We start from the raw sequence: 22,908 nt of genomic DNA on the forward strand, positions 1-22,908 counted from the left end.
TTCAACACTGAATCGCGTCAACATCGAGAGATACACCAAACTGGCGTAAATACAACACCTGAAAAGCCGGCGGAATGCAATGGCATTGGAATAATGGCAAACAGCAAAAATTAAGCGAATGTTTGACGCAGCGCTGAGCACAGGTTGATGAGAGGTACAGACAGAGAAACTATTTATGTTCTCTGGCTGAATTGTCTGTTAGTTGCGTTTGATAATGGTAGGTTCGCTGGCTAGTTGGATAGTTGCCTGATTGGCTTTTTGACCAACAAGTTCGACTATTAGCTGGTCGATTGCTTGATTCGTTTTGGATTAACAGGTGCAAAGCCCGGTGAGCAGTTGCTCTCACTGTTAATTAGAGAGGCAAATAGAAAATATTGATGCGAGTGCATGAGTTGTGAATGCTAGTTGTATGTTAGCATTCGGCTGTTATGTTAAATGCCAAAGTTACCGACAACAGCAGCGATTGTTAACTAACATTTTTAGCGCATGTTAACAAAAAATTAACCTTCTCTGGTTAATGCAGAAAATGTGTTTCGGCATGAACCAGAAAATGTCATTCTCTAACATTCTCTGTTTTAACATTTTTTAGTGAAAATGTTATTCTTTAACATTCTCTGTTGTAAATGTTATTCTTTAACATTCTCTGTTTTTAAAATGTTGCTGGTGGTAACAGTTCGCTGTGATTATTGCAGAATATTAACACGTTCAGGACGTTCAGGACGCTGGCTTTGATTCAGAATTTTTTTTTTGTTAAATGAAATATAACTATTTGATACCAAAACAAATTTTTAAATATATTTATTAATATTTGTGAGTGTTTTTAAAACATTTTAAACAAAGTGGTGGTTGATTTTCACAAAATTGGCAGAACGTTGTAACTTTTTTAGCTCTCCTTGCAGCAAAACTTTGGCCTCGTTGAGCAGCTAATGTTTTATAACATTCATGGCATCGTTTCCGTGACTTTCTTGCAGTTCCAGGATATTTCTGAAGAAAATGTGTAGTTCTTTTGGGTTTTTGCGGTATTGTAGGCATCTCATCTAGGAGCCCATCTATAATAATTTCTCTAAATTTTAATACATCGTACTGCTTGGTACCCCACTTCTTGTGAATGTACCATGCATTTATAATTGACGTTGCGCAAATCAACTCAATGAACCGCCAGATGGAACGTACTAGTAAAACGTTGCCTGTTGTACTAGGGCATTTTAATTAATAATAAAAGTTAATTAAAAATAATAAAAATTTCTAAAAGTCGATTTATTGGTCCGACAAATAGTTTCGTAATATGAGCGTTTTGTTTTTTTTGAAAAACATTTTTCTTGAAACAGCACCTTTCGAAATTTTTTGAGTGATTACAAATCATCAATAAGAGTATTAGCAGTTTTAGTCAATTTAATTCGGATATTAAGAAAAATGTTTTTTACTAACAGACACGTTTTAAAAAATAGGAAAAAGTGTCTTATACAAATTTGTAATAATCTGAAAAACTATTTTAAATAAAAATCAAATTATATTAAATTTAATAAACATCCTTCAAAATATTTTTTTACAATGTAAAAAGAACATATTAAAGCACCGCCAAGCGATTTTCAATATTTTCTCTTATTTTTGTTCGTATTTTCTCTATAATTTTAATATGTTAAATAAATTCAAAGAACTTTATTAATATTTTAAAATTCTCATCCAGTAGAAAGCTGAATGTAAAACTATATTAATGCCTAAGTTATCCAAAGTTCTTACTTTACTAATACAACTTTTGTATAAACTAACTATAAGTACAAATAATGAATCATACTAATGCTGCTGAGTCGTATAAACTATTGTGTACATAAAAGTGTCTAAAACCGAAGTTTATATTTGCGTTATCTAGTTCTTAGTATTCAGATCTAGTATGCCGTTCCCAAAAAATGGCCACATTTCGGGATTTTCACTATAGCGGTGGTAACAGTTGCAGTACAAACCCAGTTTACAATCGCTACTTCCGCCATATTCGCGGCACACCTCACCCACGCCCTTGCGACATAATGTGCGTGGAAGGCAGAATTCAAGGTTAAAGTTTATACTGAAACTGCCTATGAAAAGAGAAATCAAATTAAAAATCAAGCTCTTATAACCCTAAAAAACTGTATATAAATAGCCAACTTACCATGTTTGCAAATTTCAGGATACACGCTGTTTGGACCGCAATTAATGGACGGACCAAATGATTTTCTTTCAAAATAAAAGTTAAGACAATAAATTATTATTCATTCAATAGAAAATAATCTCTAATAATACTCTATATACGAACTGCGCTTGTATTAAATTTTGTCGCAAAGCCATAAACAAAATCAATGTTAAGCTCAGCTTGGTGAACCAATCGACGAGTGTTCATGCTCTGTAATAAGACGCCATTTTCAGTATATTTCTTTCGAAGCACAACTTTGAACTTTGAACTTGAAACTTTCGTTTGTGTGACTATACGCTTTGCTTTAGCTAGTTTAGCTTAGCTGTTTATGCTTTCGATACTTTTCCTCCATTTCTTTTTATAGTTCTCTCAAGTGGTTTTCACTCACATCTTTTTCTAATAATTTATACAATTTTCTAATTAATAATTCAAAATGTTTCTCTTGACTTTTGAATAATTTAATCAGCCGTGAATTTCAATCAATAACAGTTTCTGCCGGCCATACTTTCATTGTCATCATCTTATCCTTGACCGCTACTTATTGTTCAATGAAGTGTAAGACGCGGATTTTTGCGTAAGCAATGAACAAGTGGACGCTGTAGGTCAATGGGGTGAACATATTAAAGCAACTGAGTTTATAGGGATGAAGAATTTGTAGCAAAATGTTACTTATGTAGATTAAAACTTAATCGTTATGTTGGAATTAGGGACGATTATTTCAGAATTTTAACTGGAACTCCTGTATCATGCTATATTAAGATATGTGAAAGCAGATGAATCTACAGACATTTCTCGTCATCTCAATTACCTTTGTAACATATTTTCAGAGTATACTCAAATGCAATAACAAATGCAAATACAAATACCGAAATCATTATCAATACCAATACCAATATCAAAATCAATAACAACACTGGTACCAATACCAATAACATTAGCAATATCTATACCAATTTCTATCCACATGTGATTACTTTAACCAATGTCAATACCAATACAAATGCCAATACCAGTACCAATACCAATACCAATACCAGTACCAATAGCAATACCAGTACCAATACCTGAATCAATACCCATACCAACACCACCATTAATACCAACACCAATACTATTATCAACTAAATACTAATACCAATACCCATATTAATTGCAATAGCAATACGCAATACCTCTTCGTAGGTTGCTATATATACATATTTCTGGCCGAATAATAAGCAATACCTCTTTTAATTTGCCGCTATGTTTACCATTACAAATGCATATAAGATTACCAATACCAAAACTACTTTCAGTATCGGTCCAATTACCTTAACCAATACCAATAACAATACCAATGTTAAAACTAATTTCAATCCCATCACTAATACGAATACCAATATTAATTTAAATATATACATTTGCCAAAGAACTGGTATTAATGCATAGTTTATTTATATCAAATTTCAATAAGTAATATTCAAATTACAATCTTAAAATAATTCCTCTCACCTTTGCTATGGCAGATAAGTGTTGTTGACCATTGATAATTTCATTTTACGCCTAAGTGCCTTTGAATGTATAATTACTTAAGTATTTTCTATTTCTCATAAATTTGAATTAATTCAACTTTGACCGTAAAGCCAGAAAGTTAAGACTAGGACCAAGCTATAAAAGGATATTCAAACTGAATGGAAAATTATCAAACGTTGCTCCACTCGTGAGGCAGCAACATCCAGTGCGGCTATTTTAACCAAATTTCAACATGCGTTCGCATATGTACTGGGTAACTAAATTAAGTTGGCTGCTGGTAGTCATATTGATTTCTATGCAACGTTCCACACAAGGAATGTGAGTATTATTATTTTATGTATTATCGGTAGCAATTATTTTACAAAAGCTTACTTACTTTATAAATTGAAGCCCTTCTTTTTCACCCAATGAGTGTGAGCCCGGCAATTCAGTGGATCCCAGAGAGTGTGCGAATGGTGAGTTCACAATCTAAATTTTCGAACCTTCCAAATCTAATAAGTGACTGTTAATTTCTAATCTCTCTAGGCGCATTCAACTTGAATATGAACCGCACAGATTGCGAGCTTCGCATGGTTTGTTACAGGAATATAGGAGAGCCTTGCCATGAGCTTGGCACCAGCAGCAATTGTTTGCCATCTCTGGTTTGTAATTGTTTTAAGTGCAGTGAAGTTCTGAGTGATCTATGCCGCAAAAAGATGCCACCTATATTGAACATGTCAAAGCGTACAAAAAAACTTTACACGGAGTATATGTATTAAGATGTCGTTGAATGCCGGAACACAAAAGAAATTTGAACGGACAGAGATGAAAGGATATACCAAAGAACTTACGCCGAAATTTAATATACAATTATATAATAACGGATACTAATCTAAATGCCATGCTAAAATATGTTAAAGACTTTTATTCTGCATTGTGAATGATACTAACCATCAGTATTGATATATTCTTAAGTATGAAGTATGCTTTGAGCCGTTAGTAAACTGAAATATGCTTCTTCTTCTTCTTAATTCAAAATATAAGGTCCTTTTATGCTCCTTAGTGGATAGTGGTACTGCGTCGAATACTTTCAAAGTGTTTTCATCCATCCGGACAACAAAAAAATCGCTGAACTTAATGCGTATTTATCTTCATTAATTCGCCGTGGCCAACGCGTCTCTTGCACAGTTGAGCAATGGTGAATGTTTTGCTTGCTTTATATAAAAAAATGCAGGAAATATGTTTTAAAGAAGTGTTCTCAGACCAACTGCAGACAGTTCAAGAGATTATGCTCTATCAGTTCCCAGTGAGTCGACCTTTGGCTAACTAATGTTGGTTTTATGCCAGTCTCTGTCATTCATAGTGTGGAGAACATGAGCCCGAGGATGCTGTTGATAAAAGAGGGGGCATATTTTAAACTTTATGGGCAAAAAATAGTAAGACTTTTTAATTTAAATTTCACGCCAAATTCCATTCGCCGAAATACTTTTTTTCTATACTTGTATAACTGTCGGTGATATCTGTGTCAAACTCACAAAATAATCATTCATGTTTAGTACACGCTTGAATTTCTGAAGTACTATATGTACATAAAATGCATTCGGTGATCTTTACGATGAGTGGAATTGGATATCTTACTGCTATCGTTGGAAACTTGTGAAGTCAGAATACATTTTGATGCTCAAAAATATGAAAACATGAGTCAAACAAGTCCATGTCAAACAATTAAAATTATAGGGTCAGAATACGAAGTTTTTCAAAAAAGAACTTCTCAGTAGCACTCATGCTCACAACTTCTTAGAAATGTTGTCTACACCCACCACAACACACATATTTACATATAAGAAACATATGTTTGCAAGCTTTATTAGAATAAGTCCACTTTAGTGAGGTGTTTGTCTGAATAAATGACTTGTTATGCCTCTTCGACACGCCATTAAGGCGTAAAGCACCCACACGAGCACTGAGACACACAGTTGCCGAAAAGGAAATGCAGCGGAACTGTGTTGCATGGCTAATAAATCAGAATGTTTAGAATACTTGAAATCCAAACAACGGCAGATGAAAGAAATATCGACGAAAATTACAACACAAATATGCAAAAACAACATAAATGCAACGCTTGCAACAGTTTTCCTTTTGGTCTGTCGCTCATGAACTGAAATGCATTTGTGACCTTTGGCCGAACCAATTAAACGACTGCGCCGATAAGCCAAATATCAACGGAACAACGACAAAGAGACGAAAAAGAAAACGAGGGAAAAAACTTCTAAACTAATGGCAGTGACGACATGTAGTAATTGTTGTTTGCACGTGCTGCACATAACGAAAAATTCGTTACGAATGCCATTACCTGGAAAGCAACGTGCAACACAATTGAGGCGAACGCAATATATGCGCTACTTTGTTTGTTGTTGTGCAATGTGACAAACAGGAAAATCCAAACAAAATTCAAAACTCAGCTGGGAAATACATACATACCGTAGAATGAAAGAGCGCATGAATGAACGAAGACTTAAATAGCCGCATGGGCAAGGTGCATTAGGGAGTGTTGCTGCTTGCGGTGAATGGCGTAGTAAAGCCAAGTAACTGCAAGTAATTGACGTGAGAATCTAACTAAGCGGAATAATGAGAAACAAAGTGTTGTTGTAACATAAAAAAGAAATAATAAGAAAATATTTTTTGGTAGTTAAAATGCGGAAGAAGTCTGAGTTGAAGAAGCAGCCGCACAAATGCAAACACGTTTTTCAATTGCACTTTCGCACCGAAATGCTGATAGATGGAGGTGTTCATAGATACGAGTGTATGGGTGTGTCTGACTATTTCTGCCACACAGTCTCATTTTATTTTACAGATAGTGATCAGTCGTGGAGAAGTAGTACCGGCAAATGAAAATAAAATATTTGAAGTTGAAGTGGCATAAGTTTGGGAATGCAAAGTTGGATATACTATATAAATACACTAATAAACTCAATATAAATGTAATAAATAAAAGGACATCAATATTTTGGTTAAATGTTTATATTAAAATATTATAATTTTTATATTAAAATATTATAATATTTTACTATAGGGTCTTTAAATATTTTCGTACGGTTTGCCAGGAGATGACACAACTCTATTGCTATTCTAGTTCCAACCAGATTACAGGCCCAACAAACTTTAGACCCACAATGGCCGCCATGCACAGTAGAAGCAGTTACACCTTCATCGAAACCCTACCAGTGAATGGCGTAATTGGAGTCAAACCACCACCCATTGCGGGCAAAAAGCTCCAGTTGCTCCAGAATCTAGAATTAATTTAGAGGAAACTGGATACTGAAGCGGTTTAAATTTATATTTATCTAGTACAATTAGTCCTCGCATGATTCTGATCACCTCTTTTAACGCCCCGCGAGACCCCCTTATTTGGCAACTCTCTTCGTATATTCGGACTCGAAACAGCGCATTTCCTGAGTCTGCTATTAGATGATTTCGATAAGAACCACCTCGAACCATACAACCCGTGGAGATACTAACAACAACAACACCAACCCAAAGCGCAAAAATTCATACGTAAAACTCGGTCAAGCGTCCAATTCAACGCCACAGGCAGAGCAAGGGGCACCTGTGTGCTGAAAATTTTGAAAAATTGGCCAACAGTGTGAAAATGGAATTGAACCAAAACTGTTCAAACCCCCAAATACCGGAAATGTGTACTCTAGTACCGATTGTTGACTTTTGACCGACAATATTGGTCAATGTGTGAGATATAAAATTTAAATTCAGGCATAATCTTTTCGTAACAATTATATTTATTTATGTCATATTTATGTAATAGATCGAATAGGGTCAATAATATAGAGATTTTTGAACATCCGAATGAGTTTATATCGCATATATCGGCCAGCGTGTGAGTTATCTTTATGGAAATGAGAGACAGTGTTCTACTGACTACAGTTTATATTTGTGCCTAAAATGGATAAAACTGGGCGAAAGAGGGATCTAGCTCCCTTATAATTAATATCATTATTTTGGAACATCGGGTTAACTTTGTTCCATATGGCGAGAATGAATCTCAGGTAACATTTAATTGATATGTGGCATGAAAATAATATGTAGTATTGCCAAAAATAGATAAAATTATTTTGATATTATCCTCAATTCCACACAACATATGTATAATGATTTTCGGTTTTCTAACAATCCTCTTGTCGGATATGTCGGCCAGTGTATGAGTTAGATAACATAAATGTTTTCACAAATTAACCGTAATATAAAAGTTCTTCAAAACGATAGTTTAATATGTACAAATGGAAATAAGTTTGGCTTGCTACAATGCATTTTCAAGAATACTGTGCACATGCGACGCAGCACACGGATGCTTGCAACAAAATCATCCAACATAATCGATTAAAGGTATATGCAAGCAGTAGGCTTAGTAATGATAATCGACAATCAGAGGTGACCACACCACAAATATTTCTTAACCGTTACATGCAGCAAACGACAGAAATAAGGAAGGCATTAATTCGTGAATCTTATCGTGTGCATACTTCTAAGTTCTACGGAAAAAAAGAGGAGAAAGGCTTTAGAGTAGGATAGGGGGAAATGTTGCTAGTTCAGAATATGATATTGGGCTTTGAGGTAGACAGGGTATCCATACGACGACAAAGTATGCACCGATAGTCGCACTTTAACCTGCGCAGCCAGGTGCACAAGATGCCCCGGCAGCGCATTAAGAATGTTGTTGCAAATTAATTGAAAGACATAAAATACAATGCGTTGCGCCTTTCTCTTGTGCCACCAAAAACGTAAACTACTAATAGTATTTGCTCATGGATGTATCGCTTATTGGTCGCAGCGTCATACCAGTTGAATTTGCTTATGCAGTCGAAGATACTATGGCAGAGGATAGTGGATGGTGATGAGGAAAGACGACTTTCAGCGCTTATTAGTTTGTATTGAGAGACTTTGTAGCTCACACATTTTTACGGACTAAATATGTTTATACACTTTCACAGAGCAGCTAGGCTGATATACTTTATCGATCATTAAATTTTACCGGACGATTCTATGAGTAAGTAAAAGACAGCGAACACATAATTGTGATTAATTTTAGAATAAAAAATACAAAAAACGGAAAGACTAATGCAGCTATTTTGAATTTTCACATAATTTCTATATGGAATATCATATCTGTTAAAAATTTTTTTTGTGCTATATTGAAACTCTGGTTTGTTGCAATTAGTACTAGAAAATGCTTCCATTTCAAAACAGTTAATGAAAAGTCAATTCTAAAGAAGGTTAGAAAAAAGGCAAATTAAGTTATCCGTCTATGTTATTTATGCAACCAAAGGTGATTCTCTGGCATCCATCATTTCAGTAAAACATTCCAGCCCCATATCCCTTTTTTAAGGAACAATATTGTATGGTATTACAGTTAAACCCAACTATAATGGAAAATTCGAATGTCCTTGTAGGTAAGGGCAAGAGGACTGTGTTTCAAACTATACGAGTTCTAGATTCCAATATTAACACACCCCTTTCGGTTTCTCCATTAGCAAAATATAAACAAATTGTGGAAGACACCACGTAAAATCTGCTGCATAATGAGGATCCACCATTTTCTTAATTTTTGCAGTATATTAAAAATAATTATTTTTCAGTTGGATGAATTACTGGGGATGAACAGTGGGTCATTTACGACAAACTTAGAGCCAAAACGTTTATGCTATGTGTTTGGTGGTAATGGCATGGTGTCATCTTCTATGAGCTTCTCTCTTATAACCAAACTCTTAACTCGCACTACATACTTATATGTGAGAGGCCAGTCCACAGAAAACGGCAGATTTGGCCAATAGAAGGTGAATTGTGTTCCCTCAGGACAAAGCGACAGATAGTGACTACCATCAAAATGTCAACAATTTTTCGAACAAAATGTAAAACGTACATATACCGGACCTTCAATTTAATGCTAAACCAATTTATTTCTTTTTATAAGAACTTACCGAACCTAAACTTGAACTTCGGTCCCATTCTCTCCTAAATTAATTTCAATAAAAGATTAATTTTAGTAAAATGTTCACAAGGGTTATTCATTCGAAGAAATTTTCGACAAAGTCGCTGGAATTATACAGAAGGATTGAATAGTGGCAATAACTATTGTAACCCTACTAATTAGCAAGAATCACATTGCATTCAAACATTATCACAAGTACACTGCACCGTGTTTAATTAACTACAAGATCGTTTGTAAAGTTTTTTTTCCCAAATTTTTTTCATATCATCGATATGTGAAATCATTATGCATTTTATTAATAACACATTGAAAATGTTTATTATCAATTACCCAAATCAAATTGGTATACTTGCCACGCACCTACATGAAGTTATTGGCGTGTGAAACCACAACTCAACACTCTTAATAATTTCAATATCTTTCTGCTAATTTGGAAAACAGACGGACCACACAGCATGAAGCGTCAAGCACCTGCGACAAAAATGGCGAAGAGCACGAAAATGCCTCAAAATTATTTACATATGCACACAGTGTACGTTGGGGGCAGTGGACACCTGCTTCACATCGCATAAAAGCATATATATGCATAAAAAATGCGTTTAATTAACGCAGTGGCCTGCCACTGGTTTTTGACGCTGCGCATGCTCACATACATATACAGGGGACGCAGTGGGCGGTTGTCGCAATTAATGAGGTAATTTTATTGATTTCGTGGCACGCAGGCGGCCAAAGCGTAGAGTAGCTATTGGAGATAAATATCAAACGCTTGCGAAACGTGCCTATGATTATGTAATATGGGTGCACATACTTGTATATATAATATACTACATGGATATGCGATTATATACGGAAATTGGCCGACTGCTCGCGCGCCTTGGAAATTGTTCTGCAATAAATATACCAAACGCAGCTATAAATCTGGACATTGAAATATTTTTACACAATTAACAGCGGTATTTCATTCATTCACACCATATACATGTGCTTGGTCAAATAAATAACCGATACCTGTTGTTAGTGTTTAAAACTCAATAACTAATGCCTAATGGCTGCACTTTGCTTCGCAGATTTTTGTCTCCGTTTAGATTTGCGAGATTTTAAATCCCACAAAACCACATAAATTTTTGCTTTGCGTTAGATTTGTTTTTAAACCCGTTGTTGTTGTTGTTCGGCTTGCTGTCACAGCGTGTTTTGCGTAAGCAGCGCACACAGCCGCCAAGCGCATTTAATATTCACGTAAAATGGAGTAAAATAAATACAAAACAAAATTAAATATAGGAAAAAAGTAAAACTTCACCTTCGCCTGCAGCAAAGTAATAATAACCCTCACAGGTGTATTTCTTACAACAAAAAAGCTTATAAAAAATTATATGGATTTGACTAGTCTTATTGTATATCATGATATAGTGGTTCGATCAGAATAATGTGTTGTTGTCGTGGGTTATATTCGGTTATGAGTTTTCTGAAGAAGTTCTGCGAAATAAAAAAAGCTTTCATTATAAGTACATGATCTAGATCGGGCAGTTTATATGGCAGCTATGATATAGTTGTCCAATCTGACAATTTGGTCGAAAATTGTATTGATGTCTTGGATAATCATTCATACAAAATTACGTGAAGATATCTTGTCAAATATAGAAGTTTTCATACGAGAACTTGATTTTGATCAGCCTCTGGACAGGAAAAAGAGGTTTGCGAAATTTGATATTAAGTTCATCACGCTGACTACTCTTTGTAGGGTCTCGCTTACACTTTGTAAGGTCTCCACCATTTTTTCTGAGTATTACAAACTTCGTGGCAAACTTAATAGTTTTACCCAGGCTATAACAACAAAAACCGCATTGTAGAAAATCATTTAAGAAGTATGTGAATAAATGAACATACTAAAAATAAATAAACCAATAAAATCGAATTACCCATTCATTGCACAGAAACAAGTACTATATTTTAGCGGTGTTTATGTTGTTGCTGACAGCGACAAGTGTTGTGACGCGCGTGCGCCTAAAGCTATTTATATTCCTACGTAGCTTTGTTTGTTCGCCTGCGGTGAAAGTGTGTATGTGCGTGTATTTGTTGTGGCACAAACGTTATATCTGCTTCGATCTACGCGAAATCTCGTCGATTTCACTGATTTTCGTTGTTGCAACTTTTGCGAAACGCCTACTACCTGGATAATGGTTTTGTTGCTTTTGCTCATACTCGTATCAACGCATAACAAGTTGTCTTATTTATTTTTATAGCTGATTTAGCCAATTTTTCGTTTGTAATCATTATGTCGTTGGGTCTCAAAAAAAAAAAAAAAACAACCAACTCAACTACATTCAGCGCGTAGTTAAGAGTTGCGACTGTTAGTGTAAATATAAACGCCCTTCGATTGTCAGGCGAGTGCGTTGGAGATAATTTGGAATCCGTATTAAGTATTGAAATAACTTTATTTCGCATATTCTTTTTCAAGCTGTAATAATTATAGAAAAGTTATAGGAAATTATGTTACCTTGCAATATCAAATCTGCAATACGATATCAATCCTTGACATGATTTGTCTTGTGTGTCCCTTAGCGTGATGTAGCTAACCTCCCTTGGCTCATGGGGTGACGTCACTTAATCCTTAGTTTGACGTCTAAATTGACCTCACTCGACTTCTAATTTAAACTTGCATGACTCCTAACTTGACTTCGCTAAACTCCTCAGTTGCTACAGCCGATTTTTTTATTAAGCATTTAGACTTCTTTAATGCCCAAGAGAAACAGGCTTAACTTTTTAGAAGTTCAAATGAAAAATTCCTTGTTTTATCACAATTTTATTTAAGAATGACCTTAAGCAAAAAAAAAGTATGCTGATTGGACGAAATTGAACAGCACAGAGCCTCAAAGCTAGAGCTAAAAAATAACTACAAACACAATGCTTCGATAGTTGTTTTATACTAATAAAAATGTAACTACAAACGCCGCTGCATTGTAGGCAAAGTAATTTTTCCAAAATGGTGTTAGTGGTTTAAATGCCGAAAACATAACGTTGCCTACATTTAGGATGACGTTCCATTTTTGACTCGATTATTACAGATACATAATTTTGATAATGTGATTTTCTAAAGTCAGCCGCCTTTCACATAGAAACTACTCTTTATTATACATCTTTCCAGGAGTAAGTTTTGTTTAAAAACTGCTTTTCGCTACATAAACTGTTGCCTTCATCTGTACTAGGCTAAGTTGGAAAAAAATCCTCTGTAGACTTTTCAACGAATTTTTAACTAATCCTTCTTACAACGTACTTACAAACTACATTTGCAGTATATGGTTTTCCAACCTCCTCTAAATTTTTATCGTGGTCATTGCCAATATGTATTGAATAGTAAATTAAACCTGTCGATATATTAATAATTATTTTAAGTGCTCGTATTAAAAACCAAAATACAACAAAAGCACAAACGTATATTACTAGTGCATGAGAAGGGAACATAAATAAGGTACGACGGGAATCAGCCCACTTCGCGCATGCTTCCTTAATAAAATCAATTCCCAGAGAAATTTCGCAACGAAAAACGTGTGAGACACTGTTCTGCGGGAAAGAAAAAATGTAAGAGTGGAGGTAAAACTGTAAGTAAAACTTGGCCATCAGTTAGCTCTTTTACCTATTTGTGCATGTGCGTGAGTTTTTCAAGAGCCGTTAAACCGCAAGATATGCCGGAAGTGCTACTCTCACCATTGCTATCCAAACGGCGGTAGAAAATAAATAAAAAGCTGAAGCTAAAAAAAACATTACAATAAAAATACAAACATAAAATGCAACGAGGTGCAGCATCTTTAAAACTTCACATAGACGAACTGTTCGCTGGTCGCGCTGCCCAGCAGCAAGTGGGCTGTGGCAAGCCAGCCGCGCAAACTGAAGATGCCAATGCGCATAACTCAACAAGATGATTTTCAATAAGAAAAAGAAAGCACTTGTGTCGAATGCAGTTATTTTAGCGAATTATGGCAAGCGGGAATAGTGTGGTATGTGGCTGTTGAATGTAACCAGCTTTGTGCTTTTGCATAGTTGCCGGGACGGCCTATCAGCGGACTCATCATCGGCTTATTGGCGCGCGCAGCAAGTGCTTTTCTTGTTTCCTTGCGATCTTTTTTCTTCTTTTTTTAGATTTAATCGCTTTAGCAGTGAAAGTGAAACTTTGGCCAAGGCCCATGCGACATGGATGAATAGACTACAATGGGGTCTGGCTCGACTGATGTTGGCAGGAAAATTTTGCTTTGTCGATTTTCGCAGATAAACGCTTTTATTGATTTTTAGATGATTCGATTTAGGAAAATAAGTGGAAAAGCTAAAAATTTGTTAATATATTTTTGTTTAATTGTGATTGTTTTTGGCCTACCGAGAAAGCATATGAAATAAGGGATGGATCAAAAACTTTTTCTCGTTAAACAGTTAAGAATTCGACTTACTCTTAGTAGTAATTTAAAAGTGTTCTCTCCACATTTCGCATATTATGATGAGTAAAATTTTAGAAAATTTAATTATTTTTTAGAAACTAATGATAGCTTAAATGTCTTCGAAACCTCGTGTCATTTATTTTAGTAATCCTCACACAAGCCAAGAAACCTTAAGTTATGGTGTTAAGAATAAACAGAGCTCTTTAGGAAATTTGTTAGGCATTATTTTCCATGATCGGTAAACCATGACGAGTTGAAGAAAAGCTTAGAACTTTTTGCGGATCAATATATGTATATTCTGAATGTCGAGACTTCTCGATGAGATTGTATTTACTGTAGTAGTCTTATGTAAGTTATTGTTCACTATGCAGTTATTTTCAGTAAGCTTTCACGCTCAAGAACAAAAATTGCAAAGTCTTATATTTAGTAATAAGTGGGGGAACTTTAGCATGAGCAGGTCCAAACTTGTTTAAGGAATTCCAATATTTGTTTATTAGTAAGTTTTTATGGATAAGGGAAAGCAGATTTTTATACTCCGTACAGGCTATATAAAGTTTACATGGGTACCCAAAAGGAAACGTCGGATATCAAATTGAAAGTGAATTTTTAATTTATACTTCGCGTATTTCTCGAATCTCATAATTTTTTCTTTAAGTTGGTAATAGTGTTAGTGACATCTAAGCTAAATTTCACATTCATTAGTATTTGAGATACGGGTCGTTTTGTGAGGTTCTAAAAGTAAATTCTTCGATTTTTATAATGTCTGTATTTATTGAATAAAGAAGTGCGATAATGTACCATCTCATTCTGCATTGGTTATTCGTGATCATTTTGACGCATTTTCAACTAATATCGTGGCGCAACCACCGCATTCTCCTGATTTACCTTCGTGTAAGTTCTGGCTACTCAGCAAATTCACACGAACACTCCGAAGACACCGTTTTGACTCAATTGAAGATATAAAAGCTGAATCGGAGAAGGCTCTGATGGCCATCACGACGGAGGATTTTTCCAAGTGGTTTGAAGACATAAGTGTATTGCAGCGGAAGGGGGTTACTTTAAAGGAGATTAAATGGCCAAAATTCACCTTTCAATTTACTCACAGTGGTATAAAGCTTCAGTTTTTGAGATATCGATATGAAGCTTTGCGTATGTTCTTTACTTCAATAGAATTGTTTATTTATCACAACCACTATAGCATATAGCTGTCATATAAACTGAACGTTAGAAATCAAATGCTTGTATGAAAAGCTTTTTCACTTGACTTGATGGTACAATCTCCGAAGATATAGTTCAGATCGAGCCACTTTCGTATATAGCTGCCTTACCAACGAAACGATAAAAGTTCTTCTTCAGAAACCGGATAGAGTCAAAAAGAGGTAGATAAAAAATTTAAGAAGCATCTGATGAAATATTGCCAGTGTTCCAATTATTAGCTCTCTAAGGCAGGTTTAAAGACTTTTTGTTTGACATTCCCTCAGTCTGGTCACAGATTCTTCAGCCCATGTAGTCTGTAATATTATTCTTGACATTGTTCTAATTGCCATCTATAATAAGAAAATGTCACTCCTCAAAATACTCAATAAAAAAAAACTTGATTTAATCCCATAGAAATGTCAACTCCCGTTGCATGTGAAATTATTACAATAATGATGCATTTTAAATGCCGCTTAAATGAATTTGAAGCTTGCAACAGTCATTGCTGTTATTTGCAGCACGCTTGACACGAAATGCCCCGTTGTGCCAATAAACCAAAATATGCATGGAAGAGGAAAGTTTCCGCATATCGTAACTGTAGATGAATATATAGGGTATATTTTTTAAAGGTGTGGAAATTTATCTTAGATGGCTAGTTGTCAAATCTGCTGGTAGAAAATGTATTTGTCATATTATATATTCTTAACTCACTTTGGCTAATTATTCCGCCAAGACTTGTACCGAGGGAAACTAAGAAAGAATGAACATTTTTTACAAATTTTCGTAACGAGATGTAACTAATCGGAAAAAATTCCCTAGTATTACATCCAATTTTACTTGTATGGAGAAAATTACTGAAATTTTCCAAACTTCTGAAAACAATTTTTTGTTCTTGTATTAATTATCCAGAGTTTTTTTTGAACTAAGAAAGTGTATACCGCCAAAAAGGCACTCTTTGGGCAAACAAAAAATATACATATTTTCTTGCAACTACGCAAAGTAGGCAACTTGCCGCATTGCATCAGTAGCAAATTTGCGTTGCATTCACATTTAAAGTTGTCACATGAAGGCACGATTACAAAGCAAAAACAAAACACACGAATCCTGCATGGAATTCGATTTCAAAAGAAAAAGGTAAATTTCTTATATTGCAGCATGAAAATACGATTATGATTGACAGCTACGCTGCAACTGTTTGGCTGCAGCGCGCCACAACTTTTGCTGCCGCTACCTTACTAGCCGCTGCCACTTATGATTCGTGCAACCTCATTTTGGCACATCAATCAAACAATCAAATTTTCCGTCTGTCTGCGCCACCATACATGTACTCTGCAATATGAGTTTGCGGCATGGCATGAGCATGCAAAAAAATATAAGCATTTAGTCATATGTACATGTGTTTTGGTGCGCCACCATCGCGCCACGTCGTTTAGTGGCATTTCTGTTTGTGCAACATGACAGTACGGCAACACCATATGAACACCAAAAGCCTAATAACTGCAACATTTGTAAACAACGCTGCGAATACAAACGCCTCAATGAACATAACTGGGTATCTACGCCTTTCTCTGCTTGGCATAAGCTTTAGTACTGCACATACACACATACATAAATGCAGACATTGACAGTCCCGTCGATTGAACCATTCAGCAATCTTCATGGCGCGATCGCGTTGCCTTACTCGTCGCGTAATCAATGAAAAACACTTGTCGTTGCTGTCTGCTGCTCGTGTGGCATGCAACGTTTGCCGTTGATTACACAATTTTTAGGTTATCAACGTCTGTCCGCACTCTGTGTCTTGTTCTCCTGTTGATGATATAGCTCCGTTTATGAATATTTAGCACCGTCTTGGTTGGACCGCTTGAGGACTTGCATTGGTTAGGCTTAGTGATTCAATAGATTTCGACTTATTCAGCATTAAAGGAAGTTCATAACTGTTGTTGTACAACCGTAGGGTAAGGCGATTAATATAAGTCTCTTATTATTTCCGTCCTAGTATACAGCGCAGAAACATGAACGACAAGTCGTGATAAAATAGCACTTGGAACATTGGAGAGAACTGTTCTCCGCAAGATCTTTGGAGCTTGAATATTGAAGATAATGGAACCACCAACTGTATGAGCTCTACGGCAACACTGAAATAGTTGAGCGCATAAAAGTGTATTCAATGTGCTGGTTAGGCAATGCTGTTTGCATGTAAATATTATGATGCTCCAGCAAAAATCCCATCGATTCGAGACCCATGGGAGGACAACGGAAGCAAGGGCGCCCACGCATCAAATGAAAGGACTAAGTGCATAGCGACCCAAGTGTACTTGGGATGTACAACTGGCGTGGCCTCGTTCCGAATATAGTCAACTGGCGACCGACCCAAAAAATAAAAAAATAGATTTTGCAGTCTGTCTCTAATTATGAATTTTAAGCCGAATATCAATCAATTGGTTTAAAAAACATATCTGATATAAAACATTTGCTCTATTGGAATTTACAAGTATCTCTAGTGTTCTAGCTGAAATAATAAACTCAAAGAAGTTTTCTTTTCGTTGAAACTTCTGTACTTAAATACAGAACTATGAGGCTTTGAACTTAAAATAAACACTAAAATATGCTTAAAGCACATAGTCCAGTGCCTTCCGCTAAAGGGAAAAACTTCTGATAAATTTGTCTAATCTTGGAATACCCAGACAGAAAATTATTGTTTAGTTTCAGGCTCGTTTGAATAAAACCAATATTCTTTTCTTGAGTACACATCTTATAGGAATATATCGAAAAAAAAAATAAAATCCTGTCTAATGCAAAAATTCGTAAATTGTCTAATGACCAAAACTTATTAATGGAGTTCCACATTTCCTCTTACCTTCACTAAATGTTTATATTTTTTTTTAGAATTTATTCTTCGCCAACAGTTTCTTTGTACTAGAACCCCTAATTTAGTAGCTTCGAAAGACAAAAAATTTGGTTGGTTCAAATCTACTTTGTCTGAATTTTGATGAAAATTACAATGAGAGAAGTTATGAACTGAATTCTCAAAGAAACCAGTCAAAACGCGATAATGCAGGGAAAATATTCAGATAGAATTTCTAACCTTGCCTAAATTGGAGTGAGTGGATCCTTGCTCGGAAATATTCTGCAAGTATGTGAATATTCCTTTACTATTATTTATTTAAAGAACTATTTATTCACTCTTTTTATATTCTCGCAACAAAGCTGCTAAGGAGAGTATTATAGTTTTGTTCACACAACGGTTGTTTGTAAGTCCTAAAACTAAAAGAGTCAGATATAGGGTTATATATGCCAAAGTGATCAGGGTGACGAGTAGAGTTGAAATCCGGATGTCTGTCTGTCCGTCCGTCCCTGCAAGCTGTAACTTGAGTAAAAATTGAGATATCATGATGAAACTTGGTACACGTATTTCTTGGCTCCATAAGAAGGTTAAGTTCGAAGATGGGCAAAATCGGCTTACTGCCACGCCCACAAAATGGCGGAAACCGAAAACCTATAAAGTGTCATAACTAAGCCATAAATAAAAATATTAAAGTGAAATTTGACACAAAGGATTCCATTAGGGAGGGGCATATTAGGACGTAATATTTTGGAAAAGTGGGCGTGGCCCCGCCCCCTACTAAGTTTTTTGTACATTTCTCGGAAACTACTATAGCTATGTCAACCAAATTCTACAGAGTCGTTTTCTTCAGGCATTTCCATATACAGTTCAAAAATGGAAGAAATCGGATAATAACCACGCCCACCTCCCATACAAAGGTTATGTTGAAAATCACTAAAAGTGCATTAACCGACTAACAAAAAAACGTCAGAAACATTAAATTTTACGTAAGAAATGGCAGAAGGAAGCTGCACCCAGGCTTTTTTTTAAATTGAAAATGGGCGTGGTGTCGCCCACTTATGGACCAAAAACCATATCTCGGGAACTACTAAACCGATTTCAATGAAATTCGGTATATAATATTTCCTTAACACCCTGATGACATGTACAAAATATGGGTGAAATCGGTTTACAACCACGCCTTCTTCCAATATAACGCTATTTTGAATTCCATCTGATGCCTTCTCTGTATAATACGAGTATAAACATTAGGAACCAATGATGATAGCGGAATAAAACTTTACACAAATACGGTATTTAAAAAATATGTAAATGACTCATAATGAAATCTCGATTATCACTTTATCGTGCGAGAGTATAAAATGTTCGGTGACACCCGAACTTAGCCCTTCCTTACTTGTTTTGTATATGTACGCCACCTCATATGTGGTGCATACTATTCGAGATTAGTCACTTCGTTACCTCTTGCGAATGACACTCAATCAGCGATTTGCAAATTTACGAGGACTTCCTTACGTCAGATTAAAATCAACGCGAGGCGAGCGCGATTAACGACACGATTCGTAATTAATCTTGTTACATTTTTATGAATGTAAGGTATTTATATAACCACCAACAGCAGAGCTAAGTAAATATGAGTGTAAATTGTTTGTTATGTGCATGAGCTAGCACGTACCATATGCAAACACCTACACTTATAACAACGAAATTCACAACAGAGACTGTTATTGTTATTTTTCTGTTTGCAAATTGAGGCCGTTGCAATAGAAACGTGAGTGGAAATCTATAGATTACAAGTGACCAGAGCAGCGCGTGATCCAGTGCAACATTTGTAGTAATTACAAAAGTCAAATTCGACGGCAACGTTGAGCCACATTGACATGTTGCAAGTGCAGTCGCGCTGCTGTAACAAAAAAAGCACTTCCAGTTGCGAGTTTTGGCTAATAAATCCAAAAAAGACAGACAATTTTCCAGCAATTGTGCATTAAGTAAATGAACTGCAACAACAGCAGTGGCAGCAATTGTTGCAAGTGGCAATGCTGTGAAGCCCTGCTAAGCACTGGGTGAACTCCATGCACACAGCAGGTGTTGCAATATGATGGCAGAGGCGCTCAAATATTGCAAATGCCTACCGAGCGAAGCAGGTAGCAACGCGGCGAAAGAAATAAAAAAAAATTATTAATTTACAAAAATAAAATAAGAAATAAACAAACAAACAAAGTGCTTAATTACATAAATGTGCCGTTGGTTTCTTATTTGTTGTGTTGTCAGCGCATTTCTTGCTTTTTCGGTGTTGCTCTCCGTGTTGCAAACATTATTGTCAACCATGATTTAATATAAAAGTGTGTGTGTATGGCGGCGCGCATTTACCGGCGACCTGTAAAACCGAACATCGCCCGCTCAGCTAAATTTTATTGCAATTTAATAGCCATCGGTTGCCTTCGCCAATATTTTATTGCCAATTGTGCAACACTAATTGCACTTTGCGCGACAATTCGATGAGTTCTTTTAATTTTAACGCGTCTCAGCAATTTTTTTTCTCAATTTTCTTTTTCTTTTTGCTTTCTGCCATTGCTCTTTGGGGTCATTGCGGAAATTCTCACGATTTTGGGTGAATTTCGAGACCTTTGCAGTATTTGGTGTCGTTCATTTATTAATATAATATATTTAAACCATGTATAAAATGTTTGCAGGTATATTACTATGAAGTCATGTAAATTTGTGCCTGATTAATGGAAATTACAAGACCAGTAAGCCTTCTATGAATGGTCTCATTACTAAAATTTCGTTGGGAGCTATTCGGTTTTTCAAAGAACTCTTGTATTCTAGCGCTCAACCTCCACCTCCTATAAGCTCAGCATTGGTCAACAACCATAACTTCTTCCCTTGAAAAATACTTCTGGCCCAAAGTGACACCTAAGAGATCCTCTAAATTACTTGAATTCGGTAAAGTCAAGCTCACAGAAATTAAAGGTGTTCCGACTGGATACCATCCAGCACACGGTGCAACTAAAAATTTTGATGGAGACTCTATGCCAACGCTGTATAGCGGAAGGCGACTGTTGTCAGACAGAGGTAGAAATATCTCGATAGACACACCTTTGAAGAACCAGCGAAGTGGCTAGGATTCAAATTGAGCGTATTAATAAATTTCAGATGAACTCTTGGCAGTTTTTGGGTAACTTAAAAGAAAAATATTTGTCTAAGTGAGATCCTAACAAGACTTATGAAACTAAATTATGTAAATTAAAATTTTTAGTGGATGCGTGAGAAAGCTCCCGAGTGCTATCTTCCACCGATTTGAAAAATTAAGATTGGGTAAATCGGTGCTGAAGCTGACTGGCCTCAGCTATTAGACTCTAAGGTGTGTTTAAGCTACAGGTATGAAAAAATATTCTTAAATCATAAACTTATCCAACCCCTTAAGTGAGTGTTCCTAAAAGAAGCTTATTAAGTAAGTTTTTCGGCGTAGCAGATCAATATATATTTCATTGTATCACAGATACAACTAAAACCTTTACGCGACCTTCTTGATCACACATAGTGAGACACATGAGCTCCACCTACTAATGTAGGGCATAATTTAAGCAGTACAAAATGTTGCCGTAACCATTTTGCTATTATTGTAGTACCGGTTGCTTACAACTCGGAAAAAGCAGGGTAATTTTCATTAAAGTCAGCTAACGGTAGATTCAGAAAACTTGTTAGGTATCTGCAAAATGTAGTGCTTTAATTCCTATGAAGTATATCTAAAGACTGATCGATCAAATGTTAGAGGTTTACGGCGGGAGTTACATCTTTATATACCTAAGCAGTGGTTTCACTTCAAGCCGGTTATGTTAGGAAGCCAGTTCTGGTAGGTCTTTACCAAGGCGTCGAAGCATAAATTATTGGAAAGAGTTTGCTATGCACCTTAACTGCGAGAAAGCAGGTCTCAACAGTTGTCGTTTTTTTAGGAGACATGAATTATTATTGCTGTCTGGAGTATGTGTCCATATGTGTTAAGTCACAATTTTGTCATTTAGTGTATTTGTAACTTAGCAGGTTTTTAAAAATTATCTGGACACTTTATGTAGGCATGCAAATGATACTCTTATTCAGGCACTCGAAAAATAATTTAACAAACAAACATCAAGATTACAGTTGTTTAACGCTCCAGATTATACAGGAGCACCTATCAGAGCAATATTTTTTAATATTTCAAAAACAGACCATTTATTTGGTAGATTATGAAGCAAAAATTAGTTTATCTTATTTTGGCATTTGCTTATACTTTAGAATGTAATATATGTAACATAAAATAAAAGACAATTTTTGTGTGCATATTTTCTTTCAACGGGAAAAATAATCAAATCACGTGAAACCTGCCTAATTGTCACAGCAGCCCACAGAAAATATATGTCCAAATGTTTAATCTTCATAATGTCCACTCACAGCCTACGCTTTAACCCAAAACAAATATCAGCAAAAGGATCACATTTCTATTAGACAGTGACAGTTAAAAATACGTACTCAGGCACACAAACACATACACACAAGCGGACAAATATCAGCAAAATTGCTGAGAGAACAATCATCATTTGCTTCCTTTTCGCATGTAAATGCTTGTTACTGGTGCTGCCCACCATCTATAAATATCAGCAGAACCATGCACAAACACACACACACCATTACATATATATTTGGTTTTTTGCTTGCGTCAAAACTGGCCGGTAACATTTCTTTTTCTAGTTTCACGCGATGCGGCAACAGCTACATCCCGTCATGCTGCCTTTAACCGCTG

The 22,908-nt window shown here is 35.7% G+C and overlaps 1 protein-coding gene across 1 annotated transcript; it reads left to right on the forward strand.

Annotated features, from left to right (window-relative positions):
* Window positions 1–3,867: 3,867 nt before the first annotated feature.
* Window positions 3,868–4,666, forward strand: LOC126758285 (uncharacterized). Its single transcript, XM_050472505.1, has 3 exons — window positions 3,868–3,997; window positions 4,070–4,134; window positions 4,205–4,666. The coding sequence occupies exons 1-3, from the start codon at window positions 3,912–3,914 to the stop codon at window positions 4,435–4,437; spliced, it is 384 nt and encodes a 127-aa protein (XP_050328462.1). The 5' UTR covers window positions 3,868–3,911; the 3' UTR covers window positions 4,438–4,666.
* Window positions 4,667–22,908: the final 18,242 nt, after the last annotated feature.

This window comes from Bactrocera neohumeralis, chromosome 2 (assembly GCF_024586455.1).
Source record: "Bactrocera neohumeralis isolate Rockhampton chromosome 2, APGP_CSIRO_Bneo_wtdbg2-racon-allhic-juicebox.fasta_v2, whole genome shotgun sequence".
Taxonomy (NCBI): domain Eukaryota; kingdom Metazoa; phylum Arthropoda; class Insecta; order Diptera; family Tephritidae; genus Bactrocera; species Bactrocera neohumeralis.

Bases quoted from the DNA above. Each gene is read 5' to 3' on its own strand.
- LOC126758285 (XM_050472505.1), top strand. From the start codon at position 3,912: ATGCGTTCGCATATGTACTGGGTAACTAAATTAAGTTGGCTGCTGGTA. The intron at 3,998-4,069 runs GTGAGTATTATT...TATAAATTGAAG, and splicing joins CAACGTTCCACACAAGGAAT to CCCTTCTTTTTCACCCAATG. The intron at 4,135-4,204 runs GTGAGTTCACAA...TAATCTCTCTAG, and splicing joins TCCCAGAGAGTGTGCGAATG to GCGCATTCAACTTGAATATG.